Genomic DNA, 13,235 nt, shown 5'->3' on the forward strand with positions numbered 1-13,235 from the left:
TGCCTCGTTTGCTGAGAGGGTAGTTAAAGGGTTGTTGTCTCGTATGAACGACACTCTCTTTCAATTGTTTGAAAATTTTCTTTGAACTCTGAGGGGCTGGTGAAGCACCGACGCGTCAACAACACGTGCAGAAATATACACGGTGGCCACTAAAACTACCACAGAAGATCTAATTTCTATGTACTCACTCGAATCAGAATTTTGATTTTTACGTTTATTGTGCGACAGGTTTGTTACATACAGGGTGGCGCAGCATTATGTTACAAGTCGAGAGTTTTTGGATTGTCGTTTTGAACACTTCTCGACTACCACTACTACGTCATTTTTATTTGGTCACCGGGTCGCATGCCGAAGTATACAGGGTGAACCACGCGTCAACAATACTTGTAGAAATATACACGGTGCCCACTAAAACTACCACAAAAGATCTAGGTAGTCTAGATTCAGAATTTTGATTTTCACGTTTGTGCGCCAGGTTTGTTATATACAGGGTGGCGCTGCATTATGTCACAAGAGTTTTTGGATTGTCGTTTTTAACCCCTTTCATCTACTGCTATTTGTCTACGTAATTTTTTTTTTGGTCACCTGGTCGCGTGCCGGAAGCGAAGTATACAGGGTGAACCACGCGTGAACAAGACTTGTAGAAATATACACGGTGCCCACTAAAACTACCACAAAAGATCTAGGTAGTCTAGATTTAGAATTTTGATTTTCACGTTTGTGCGCCAGGTTTGTTATATACAGGGTGGCGCTGCATCATGTCAAGAGTTTTTGGATTGTCGTTTTTCACCCTTTCCATCTACTGCTATTTGTCTACGTAATTTTCTTTGGTCACCGGGTCGCGTGCCGGAAGCGAAGTATACAGGGTGAACCACGCGTCAACAATACTTGTAGAAATATACACGGTGCCCACTAAAACTACCACAAAAGATCTAGGTAGTCTAGATTCAGAATTTTGATTTTCACGTTTGTGCGCCAGGTTTGTTATATACAGGGTGGCGCTGCATTATGTCACAAGAGTTTTTGGATTGTCGTTTTTAACCCTTTCCATCTACTGCTATTTGTCTACGTAATTTTTTGCGAAGTATACAGGGTGAACCACGCGTCAACAAGACTTGTAGAAATATACACGGTGTCCACTAAAACTGCCACAAAAGATCTAGGTAGTCTAGATTCAGAATTTTGATTTTCACGTTTGTGCGCCAGGTTTGTTATATACAGGGTGGCGCTGCATTATGTCACAAGAGTTTTTGGATTGTCGGTTTTAACCCGTTCTATCTACTGCTATTTGTCTACGTAATTTTTTTTGGTCACCGGGTCGCGTGTCGGGAGCGAAGTATACAGGGTGAACCTCCATATTGTGATTTTTACCTTTGACTCGGACTCTTGCAGTCTGATTCGTTGGCGTTGGAGCTGTCGTCTTCTTCGCGACTGGTATTTTGCGATCTGGGCGACTGTAATGGTGTGTTTGCGTCATCTGAGCTGCCATCGTCCGCCATCAATCTGTTATTGCCGGCATTGCGAATGTTTCCGCCGCTCGGCGGGTCAATCTGCAAAACGAAAAACCAATCGTCAGCATGAGCATCACGTGAACAAGGTGAAGATTTCGTTTGGGAGTTGTTGGTGTGGCGCGGGTGATTTACCGGATGAGTTGGAAGACAAGACGGCGCCACCGGAGCGCCCCCTATCGGAATTAACTTATCTCCGGGTCATTTGTTTCCGGTGTGCGAATCGATCGACGTCCTGCTGCGCCATCAATTAGGTTACGCCGCGTAAATAGCGATGTTTATTTGCGTCGAGTCATAACAGTCGGGTGTTATGTGGGTTTTACGACCGAATAACACGTGTTTCGGCAACTGTTAAGTGTTATTGTCGCGTAAATACGTGTTTCGAGGGCTCACTCGAATCAATCAGCGAGCGGAATTTTTGTCGTCGGTGATTAGACCGCACGATCTGCGTCACGTGACGGTTAGCGGTGACGGGAACAACTGAAGCGTTGCGGCTAGGTTTTGGGTGTCAAACAGGGGTGGCGATTGGTTTCGGGGTTGTTTATGGTTCGTGCCAGGGGTTGGTGTCGTTTTCAATGTAGGAGGTGTCGTAAATAACTTGCAATGAAATAAAACAGGCAGTTTTCGCGGGGAAGTGTTTATTTTCGGTTTCATATAAAATGCATTGTATAAACAACGTCAATAAAAAGCTGTCGGTTAATAATCATAAATTTATGACGTTAACCGGAACAGCTCGCAATAAACCCTTGGAAATTGAGTTCGTAAAAAATTCACACGGCTTGTCATATGTGTAGCGTTTTGACGTTTCGTGTTAATATTTAAGTAATAAGTATATAGAATGCTTGTCACAAAAATGTTTTATAAAAAAACAAACTTGAATAAATGACCTTGGATTTGTAAAAAAGCTAAAAGTGCAAGGGATGGAGGGCGGGGGGCTGCGAAGCTTTGACGGGAAGATTTGGGATGGGTCCGATGAGGTAGGCGCAGAAGGAAGGTGGTAGGGTGTCCTGAGGGGTGAGAACGGTCCCAGCATTCGCCTTATCTTCATATCAAGATGTGGCGGCGTGGAAAAACCCTTGAAAAAAACCTGCCTCAGGTCAGGCGCGGGCCTGGGATTCGAACTCGGTACCTCTCCGTTGCAAATCGGCGCGTCAAGCGCTTGGCCACAGTGTTCTTTTTGGATTAGTTATAGTTAAGTCGTTAAATAGTGACAGTGTCAAGGTAGAAGATTGCATCAACCTGACAGTTCGACGAATCGCGAACCACTTAAATTGCCCTCAAAGAAAATCTCTTTTTAAGCACTTTTGGATTCCCCGCATAACTCCGGCTAATAAAGCTCCCCGTTAATCCGGAAGCTTATTAAGAGCTTAAGCAGCAAAACTAAACTCAAGGAACACTCCTCGAGGTCGCTACGTGAGTTCTCCGGTCGATTCGTGGAGCACAATTAATTAGGGGTCGCATCCCCCGTTTTCCCAACCGCTCGCGACGTCTCGTCGAAAGTCGATTTTTCCGCGTGTTATCGTCCAGCATCGCGTGTCAAAGGGGCCGACTTACATCCCCCATAACAACATCGAGATCGCGATATCCCGGCTTCCGCATCATCCCTTTCCGGAATGGTGATTTATAAAGTGCGCCGTCAATTTGCGTCTGATCCGTTTTGGTCGGCCGATGAGATTTATGAGCCGTACACGAAACGCGTTCCCGCAAAAAAAAATATATAAAATTGTGCGTGAGGGGGAAACTCACCACTCACCAGGGGTTGGGCGAACGTGACTTTGGGAGAAGCCATAGCGTGGAGCTCCAGTAAGAGGCACTTCCGAGACTGCACCTTTTCAATAATTGCACCAATCGATGGGATATGAATTAGTGAGGGTGATCGATCATCCCCCAAGAACTCAATTCTTGTACCGTACTGTTGTATAATTCAGGGTGGATTGATTTGCATCGAGCGCGCCTTCAAATTAGTTTCGTTACGTTTTTAATCGTTTTGGAAATTTTTTGAAGGGTGGCCTTATTAAATTTAATGGCGGTCGTTTGTACCCCGGAAAGAGATCGCCCGAATTGTGGCTTTTAATGCGAATTTATTCGGCGAAAAAAAGAGACCTTCCAGCGGGGGTTGAAATGGAAATGAGGTCGTAAATCAACCGGTCCATTTACATATTAATGGCGACTCGAATTGTCCGTTAGGTAATAATAAATTCCCTGGAAGTGTAAGCCGATGCCGAAGAGATCAACCCCTAAAATAATTATCGAGGTGGTGCGCCCCCCCCCGGACTGTATCGTCCTTGGGGGTTCGGACGCGATGCAAGCGGTCCGATGGGGATCGATGTTGATGGGTAGTCGACGAACTAAATGGAATGTCGGGGGAGTCTTTTTATTTCATCCCTGTTAAAGTTAATTTCGTGTCTGTTTACCGGAGTGTCTTTTTTGCCGGCTCTCGACGGAAAGGGTGCGCCAGTGATGAGGTTAAGGGATTTTGCTTTCGAGATGTAAATCTCTTTTTCGTCTTCATTTCAACCCTTAAACGCTCCAAGAATCTAACGCGGCTGGTTCTCCCTTGTTCGGATTTAACTGACTTTTGTTTTTGCAAAACATTAACCCTGCCGGTTTGCTCACAATAACAGCCGAAATCGAAAAGTTGTTGTCTAGGTTAACAAGAGCACATCGTTGACGTTTCTTTGACATTTTCGCGAAAAATCTGGTAAATTCTTGCGAATATAAAATATTGCTCTTGTTTATTTCATAATTTTTTTCTGTTCGGATTTAACTGTCTATTGTTTTTTTTTTTGTATTTATTATTATTACAGAAAACAATTTTTGTGGAGCTCATCGCCGTCTGAAATCTGTTCATCCCCTTGTCGTTTTGTTCGGCATATTTTTATCCACTTTGCGAGGCCATCTTCATCAGCTCCCTTATTTGCTGGGCCCACCCTCGACACCATCACCGTAAACCCTCGACAAAAGTGCCACTGCAGAACGTCGTGAGGGGTGGTCCGGATCGATAAAAAAAATCCACGCGCGGGATCGAAGCGGTCGGACTACCCCAATCGAGATCGAATCGACCCCCTCGTCCGTTAAATGTCTCATTAGGGGTGGGTTATCCTTATCCCGATGTGACGTCAGCTCGACGGCTTTAACCTTATAAAAGTTTCAATAGTTGGGGGTATCGATTCATCGAAATCGAGAGCGGGCGGTGCTGGGGGTTGTTGTTCGGGACGTGCCAGGGACACAGCGAAGATTTCGTGGGGCCGGGGGTGGCTACTACCTTGAGACGAAATCCGAGCATGTTGGTGATCATTATTTTCGGTTGCGAGCGATACGCGATACGTACGAGGGCGAGAGCGGCGCGCAACGAACGAACGGAAGCGACGCCGCCGCCCGGTGGTGCATATCGAGCGCGGCGGGGGTGTTTTCGCGCTCAGGTGCGAACGCAGACTGACGGAATCCGATCGCAGGACGCGAAAACATTACCGATCGAATTAGCTAGTCCACGTGATCGATTCGCAACCCCTTCTGACGGTCTGCAAGCGACCCCTTATTAAATGGGTCGCTGGTTTAATTGTAGTCGACCGGTTTTCCGTGACCTACCCCGTCACCACGCTAAAAAAAATTATGACAAATGCAAACGAAACAAGATGGCAGGGATAACCACACAATATTAACATTAACTAAATCAGAACAAAAAGGACTGGTACGATGGGGAATGCGAATTAGGTGTAGTACGATGAACCCCATGAACCCCACGAACCCCATGAAACTCTTTCCTCCCCCCGCGCTGAAAAATTCATCGCTTGCTCCGGAAACACCACCGGCTTCTATTTTCGCCGGATCGAAGCGCACGTCACCTTGAATTCACCACGACCTCGGTCCGCCGCCCCGCCATTTTATTGTCTCTTCATTAATTAAAATTTTAATCAAGTAACTTTCCCCGAGACACCTCGGTTGTCGCGAAACGTCTCGGAGAATTTCGTCGGAAGCGCCTCTCGTGGGACAGGCACGGTTGAAATTTCCCAGAGATTAGAGCCGCCCCTAGGGTTCGTTCAGAAAAAAATCCTTCATGGAGCCCCCGGAGGCGGCGGGTCGGACCGGTCGTGAACGTTTTAATAAGAATCGTCGTCTCAACCGGGCGGGATTGATGGCCGCCCCCTTCACATCCACGATATTAATTGAAGTGGAAATGAAAGGTGACATGGAGCGTGTCGCACAAGGAACATTTCTCGTTGGTAAATAAGTTGGGACGGGCCCGCCGCCACCGCCGCCGCCGCCGATCTTGGCCTCGAACGAGATGAAAGAATCTCAGACAATTAAAAGTGACAGTTTCTAAACGTCACCCAGATATTATTATTATTATTACTACTGTTTCTGTGCCAACCGTACGAGTCAGTTAAAAGCGCTATAGCGAGGAACTCCCCCCTGATTAATTAACCACAATCCCGTGGACGCTTTTATGAATTTTTTGCCCCCGGCAGGGTCGATTTGTTTCGTTTTTTGCCATTTCGTTGGGGGCGCCGCCCCCGTCCGATACCATCATCATCTTTGCGGCGTCGGTGACGGCGGTCCCGCTTAAATAATAACCGTCCGAGTTTTTCCCCCGATCCCGTAGAATATCCACAATTTGAATACCAAATATCGCATCGATCCTGTTTCGTACCCCCCATCTGGTCCTCCCTTTTGTTCGGAAAATAGGTCAGCGTTTTCCGCGAGGGGGGGCGCTCTAAAAAAAGCCCACATCGGTCATCCCCCGTAATTACGTTTTCATCGAATCGAATTAACTCGGTGCGAAAGGGGGTGGGTCAACAAACAAAAAAATAATAACACAAACAATGTAACCGGGTGTCGCAGGAGAAAGTGCTTTTAAAGCTCCGTTATTAAATAAGTTAAGAGGAAAATTCCGTTAGACTCGTTAAATTTGTTTCGAAAGCCGTCCGCGCCGAGCTTTTCCGAGCTTTATTTTTAATATCATTAAAACAATTCCACCTAACGACGGAATAAAAGTGTAAAGTGTGCTGTTTCGTTACGGTGGAACCGCACGTTGGGGGCTGGGGGCGGCGGGTGAAGTCGCCATCTTGCACTCGACTAGATGAAACGGAAAGCTCGAGGGGGCAGTGGCGTAGACAGGAGTGAAGCTTTTCGCGGAACAGTTCTCGCATCGAAAACGCACCCATATGTCTTTTCGAATTTTTCCGTCGGCTGCGCCACTGCAGTGGGGGCGGTTTCGAAATTATAACGTCGGGTTCGGTGTTGACAGATGCCACACAAAACGTCGACTTAGTTTCACCTAATGCAATAACGAGGGCGGGAAAGAAAAGAACAGGGAGGACGGTCCGTCCTGTGGGAATTCGTGCGCCCCGCGTTGTTTGTTCTAGGGGATGACCTAAAACAAAAGTTGATAAAATCCTTGGGATGACATGAAACTCGGCGAAATCCTCGTGATTACTTTTTCAATAATCTGATGCAACCCAATTTTCGTCTCTCGACGGAAACAATACGACGAGATTTACGGGAGGGTGCGATTTGCGCAATTAAGGCCTTACAGCAATTTATCGCGTCGGATGAGAGTTTCAACACCAAGCGTGCGAGATTAATGTGTTTTATCTTTTTTTTTTATCGAAGTCAGTTCGGGGTAAAACGTGTGGGACTGTCTCAGCGGGGGTGCGTTTCACTCCGATTTTTTTCCCAGGCGACACCTTCAAAACAATTGTAATCCGGAAAGTGCGAACGTTCTCTCTTCATAATCCGGTTGATCTGTTGTGAAACTACCCCTAATGGGATTGAGAGTCGTGATTTTTAAGGGTGGGATTGTGCGGTTGAGCGGCGATAAAATTCAGATGGGGTGTTTGTTTACGTTTGTCGTTAAATATTTTTCGATGGGAGAGCAGCACCGGTGCTTTAGCGAAAGGGTGGGGGTTGGAGTTGTTTTCTCGCGGAAATTGATTCTGGAAAATATCAACGTGATAAAGGGAAATCCCGTTTGAAGGTTCAGAAATGTATCTTTATTGAAAGCGAATTGTGTCGTAAATCTCGTAAAAAAATACGTTTTATTTACGTTGCTTTTAAGATGTTGGACGTTGTGCTTATCTTTAGGACGGCGGAAAATAGGCGTGGGAGAAATGTCACGATTTAAAAAAAAAGAAAACTGGAGATGTGTCGGGAAATGAGTTCCAGGAAAGGAACTGTGTGGGAAATGTTTCAACAGAATGACGCGCGCTCGAACACGACTGAATTCACTCGGTGAGACGATTATGAGCTGCTTAGTACAGAATGAATAATTTTATCTATGACCATTTCATAATAAGTTTATTATTTACGTAACTATAGATACATTATGCTATTCATAAATTACACCCGTGACTTATTATAATATAAGTGACTTATTATAATATAAGTCACAGATCTTATACGTTTATTATTTACGTAACTATAGATACATCATACTAGTCCTAAATTACACCCGTGACTTATTATAAGTCACTTGTGATTTATCATAAGTCACAGATCTTAAAAATTTTGTAAGCTTAGTGTTTTATGAAAAAAGTCGTAGGTCGTAGATAAAACGTCGTATTTAACTCGCGAATAATGCCTATAATTCACTCTGGTGATTAAAAAACTCGCCTGCAGCTCGTTTTTTAACTTTCACCCTCGTGGATTATGATAGGTCTTATTAAGTCGTCAAATAATATACTATAAGTTTCGAAAAAAAAAAACAAACGAGACGAAGTCATGGCAGACAAACGAGCTGAAAAAGATTTTTAGTCGAGGGTACAATTTTCACGGAAATTATTCTTGCAAGAGAATAAAAAGTCTTACGGCGCGTCAGGGTATAAAATTGTAATTATGTAAATTGCACAAGACGGGAAAGTTTTTTTCCTCATTAAGAATGAAAGCGTTAAATGTTTCAAAATGTTAATTCAAAATTATATTTTTTGTTCTGTTTAACGTAAGTCGCTATCCAGGAAAATTTTTGTAATAAATAATAATTAAAGTAAATATATGTAATCCATTTTGTTTATTTAAAAATGATTTCGGTGTCAAATGACAACAAAGAAGTGATATAAAAAATAAATGATATACAAATATACACTGTTTATAAATGAAAGTGGGATCCTAGTAGGCGTTGAAAGTTTGCCGACTCTTTCAACAGAAAGTATTATCTACGATATGCAACCCTCAGAACAATTGGTTTTACTGGTTGCCTAGCTTGACAAAATTGATGCTTTACAAAGAAAATGAAATAAAAAATAAAATAAAAATAATGAAATGCGTTATTGATAGGTCTCAACACTCTCAACAAATTACGTATTTATTGTACACTTAAGAAGAAGATAAATAATATCAGTGACTTAGTTAAAAAAGTAACAATGAAAATTAAAGAAATGGCTCGAAGTGTCCTCCATTTTGCTCTGAACATCTTCTCATTCTCACTTTCTTATTTTCAAAAATATTTATTTTGTAACATCTGATCATTGATATTACGACAACAGATGGTAATCTCTTCTATTAATTCATTTAAATTATTCATTTGTGGTTTATACACTTCGTTTTTCAAGTAGCCGAACACAGAAAAATCTAAGGGAGTTAAGTCCGGCGAACGCGGAGGCCATACCGTATTTGTACCTCTACTTATGATACGATCACCGAAAAAGTCACTCAAATACTGGAGATTTGCACGAGTTGTATGAGGTGTCGCACCATCTTGCTGAAAATAACCGTGTTGAAGCTCTTCGTCATCTAACTGGTTAATGAATTCATCCAAAATTAATTCCCTGTATCTCTCAGCATTAGTAGTTTGAGAGAAAAATACAGGACTAATAGGTCTTCTGCGCGAAACTACAATCCATACGTCAACTTTCATTGGCTTCAACGAACACAAGAGGATTTTCAGAATTCCAAAAGCGAATATTTTGTGAATTTACATATTCTAAAACCACGCTTCATCTGAGAAGAAACCCAAGAGTAACAATTTGTCATTATTGAGATTATTCTGAAACCAGTTACAATAATTTTAGGGGCTTTCAGGATCATCAGGAAGGAGCTCTTGTACAGTTGTTACTTTGTATGGATGTAAATGTAAGTCCTGCACAAAGCAGGACTTCGAGAAAGCGAAAATGAGGTTAAGTTGACTTTGTGTTGACAGCTTGTGAATATTTGACAGTTTGCAATTAGTATTTCATGAATTTAAACGAGGTGGCAAATCTATCTGCGATCTTACATTCTTTTATAGACAGTCTGTATCTTGCTGCGACATTTTTGGTGTCTTGAAGTTCCAATAGTAATTTTTTTATTTCTGAATCTAGAACTGTTTCTCAGTTTGTGTATTGATTGCTTGTGCAGGTCAGGATGCACTCCAGACGCCTCCTCCCCTCGGCCGAACCACCCTCGAGGGCGCAACGTTTAAGTCTGCAAAAATGTTTCTCGTATTTGAATCATCGTCAAAGCGACCCTCTCGGCGTTGTTTGATTAACCCAAATTTGTCAATGGTTTTGTTGCTTTACGACTGCGAAGATAATCTCGGCGGTGGTGATTGCATTAATTGCGCCTGCCCCTTCCAACCCTTTCGGACAATTTTGCCAGCTGCGTCGCTCCGGCATACCGTTGATATTTTCCGGAAAAACCTTAATTTCGGCGCGTTCAAATCCGGGTCCGGGCCTGAAGGTGTTGAACAGGCGCGATTTCCATTTTCCAATTATAAATCGAAACCGGTGGGGCGCACATATGGAGATTTAATGAGCGCGTTGCGGCAAATGGAAGGATTACGACGGAGGGTCAGGACCTGGATCGCTCCACCCATTAATCTCAATTATGTATTTTTTCTGACGTTTCGAGATTTATCTTTGCGTAAGCCGTCTCGATCCCGTATCAATCCCGCGTGCGATTCAGGACCTATCGATTTTCCTGAGGGGGGAACTGTAAGTCTCGAGAGGAGGCAACTGATACCCAGGCGGTGGAGGTGAAGTGCAAAGTCTTGGCCAACACCGGGATTTATCGTGGGGGTTGTTGGCGGGGGCGGCTGGAGCGCCCCTGACCTGGGGGGAGGTCGACGATGTCGCGGTCACCTCTTCGACGGTGTATCGGCAGGAATATTACGTAGACCAGGCGCCAGTGAATGGAGAGCCCGGCCGTTGTCATGGAGACATTCATCGGCTCGACGGCTCTGCCACGTCTCGGCTCTCCTCCGGTGAGAAAGGTGCACCAGGACGCGACCCCGGCGGAGGCGATCCCTCCTGACGGAGGCTGGTGCATTTTTAATATGGTCTATCACGCCTGGTACCCTTCTGGGAGTGTCATCATCATCAAAAAGTTGTCACCGATGGTGCCATCTCAGTGATTGTGGTTGGTTCACAATACAGCATATCTTCGTCTGTCTTTAGCTGTGTGTATAAGTCTTTCCTTGTTCAGCCCACTCTGGTTTCATCCAGGATGTCCTTCATCTTCCTCTGCAGCACGTTCTCCTTCAATCTTGCCTTCAATTAAGTTGAGAGTCGATTGTGAACGCACCACTCGTCAGTCTTCAGAGTAGAAACGCAAAAAGTGAGGTTAGATTTAAACAGCTTGCATTAGAGATAGATCTTTGCAGTCAAAATCTTATTAGGAAAAGCACAGGTGTTGCTATTTCTTATGTTTTGATGGAACCGGTGCTGCAGAAGGCGGTGATAAATGGTGGCTTCGGCGTGTTGTTTGTGATTGTTTTTAACAATCGATCACCACGTCTTTAAAGAAAAATACGTTTCTTAAAAAAAATCTCCAAAGAAATTTGTCGCAGCGATATTTCATCAGAGAAACCTTCAAAACTGATTGGTTATCGCTATTTTGTATTGATGCAGATAGACCGTCGTTTCGGCTGATCAAAACCGCGTGCGGTGTCGGGGGCGGCGTGGTGCAGGTGAGAAATTAGTCGATTAACAAGCGCCAAACGAGATGCAAGGAAAGCTCTGGGGGGTGCTACGACGTTCAACTATTCGTCATGACGAGACGGCAAATGATCCACGCCGCCGCGTGCGGCGTTTCTTTCATTTCTCCACGTACGCCGCCGCCAGAAAACCCCCTTAGACATCAAACAACCGGATGAAAGTCGAGATTCCGGTGAATGGAATGACCACGCCTGGGTCATCGGTCTTGCAAGATTTTATCGGTTCCGGGGGTGGCTAATCTGGTAGAAAGGATTTCTCTTTTGATTTTGATCGCACGTAAGCACGACTGTCGGAGCGTGCTCGATGATTAAAAGTCGAGTTTGTTGTTGGGGGTTGTTTTCGCGGAGACATCAATTCGGGGGTGTAACTAGCTCGAGGGACATAAATTTCGTTTTCAGCACGGAAATGTGTGTCAGGTAATCTCACGACCGAATTTGAAACAGATTTGGTTGGAAAAGGACCAACGAGGGAGGGTTCGGGGGTGGTTTCAGTCGTGCGGCACATATCGACTCGTTTAACTAATTAATTAAAGCGAACTGTTTAATTTGGTATCGAATTGTCTTTGTTTTTTGATCGGGGAGGGTTGTTTTAAGGAGAAGAGACAGAGAGAGCGGAAAATTTCGTCGAGCAAGAAGTGCTAGTGCTATAAATCGTGCAGGGTAGTTGATAAAGGGGAAATTGAAACAAGGGTCTGATGTCTGCGTTCACAATTTTTTCCTTAACAGGTAAAATGGGAACGAAATACGAAAGTGAAATTTTTGTTAAACATAAAGTCGAAGGGGAAGAAAGCAAAAAAGAAGAAAGAAAGCAATTGTGAAAATATTTTGTTTCGTAGAACACGCTATTTGGCTGCAATATTATTTGTTAAGTACCGAGCGCTGTGGCCAAGCGCTAAGCGCGCCGCCTTGCATTCGGGAGGTACCGGGTTCAAATCCCACTGCAGCCTGAGGTGTTTTTCTGGGATTTTTCCACACCACCACATCTTGATATGAGTATACGTCTCATATCAAAGATAAGGAGAATACTGGGTCAGTACTCACCCATCAGTACACCTCTACCACCTTCCATCCGCACCCATCCAGAATCTTCGAGTTATCGTGGGTGAAACGGCGAGGAAAGCCTCAGCAGCCCGCCGCTTTTTTTACTTGTGAAGTTGGTTTGGCAAGAGATACATGAGAATGAAAACTGGTCGATATCTTTGTTGTCTGGCGAGAAAGATAAAACACAAGAGAGAAGTAAGAAACAGCTTCAGTCAGAGATAATCACAAGTAACAGCCTCCAAAACGTGTGAGATATCACTTGATTGTTGTCTTTTGAGGACAGCTCTAATCGCATTTGATCTAAATAGACAACGCGTAATTCGGTACAATCCTCATTGCCTCTGGTCAGGAAGATATCCGATTTCTCACAATGCCACGTCGTAGCACCGACCGCATAATCTCTTTGTTCCATTGAAGCGGTCGCACGTTTAGCGAATAACAATCCCGCCAGAGGGCGAGCAATTAATCCGTGGCGCCCGTACACGACCCAGGTAATTGGAAGACGTCGCCTCGGAGGGCGCCCCGGGAAATTTTCCACGTCATTAGATTACCATCACCAGCACAGCATCACCCCCGGACACGCCGTGCATGCCGATCGGGCGGCGGAATGTGTGCGGAGGCACTTCCGGATCGCGCTTCCGCCATTGTCGGTGGTGTAATTAAGGGGGGTGCAGCACGGTTAGTATTGCGTCGGACGTGCGGTACATTTTTGCGCGAGGGGCAGTGAATCATTCCCCTGTCGGAATCTCTCGGCTGGGACGTAATTTGACGAGGGTGCA

At 44.5% G+C, this 13,235-nt stretch overlaps 1 protein-coding gene across 4 annotated transcripts in view; it reads right to left on the reverse strand.

Moving 5' to 3' along the window:
* Window positions 1-13,235, reverse strand: part of Cngl (Cyclic nucleotide-gated ion channel-like) — a 90,445-nt gene that overhangs the window by 15,741 nt on the left and 61,469 nt on the right. For 3 of the 4 annotated variants that reach the window (XM_069046030.1, XM_069046028.1, XM_069046027.1), the window contains exon 3: window positions 1,372-1,550. In XM_069046030.1, the coding sequence (XP_068902131.1) occupies window positions 1,372-1,550 (179 nt within the window). Of the gene's footprint in view, window positions 1-1,371; window positions 1,551-3,261; window positions 4,273-13,235 lie in introns of those variants that run through there. The other variant, XM_069046029.1, reaches the window with a different exon arrangement.

Source organism: Tenebrio molitor, chromosome 4 (genome assembly GCF_963966145.1).
Source record: "Tenebrio molitor chromosome 4, icTenMoli1.1, whole genome shotgun sequence".
Taxonomy (NCBI): domain Eukaryota; kingdom Metazoa; phylum Arthropoda; class Insecta; order Coleoptera; family Tenebrionidae; genus Tenebrio; species Tenebrio molitor.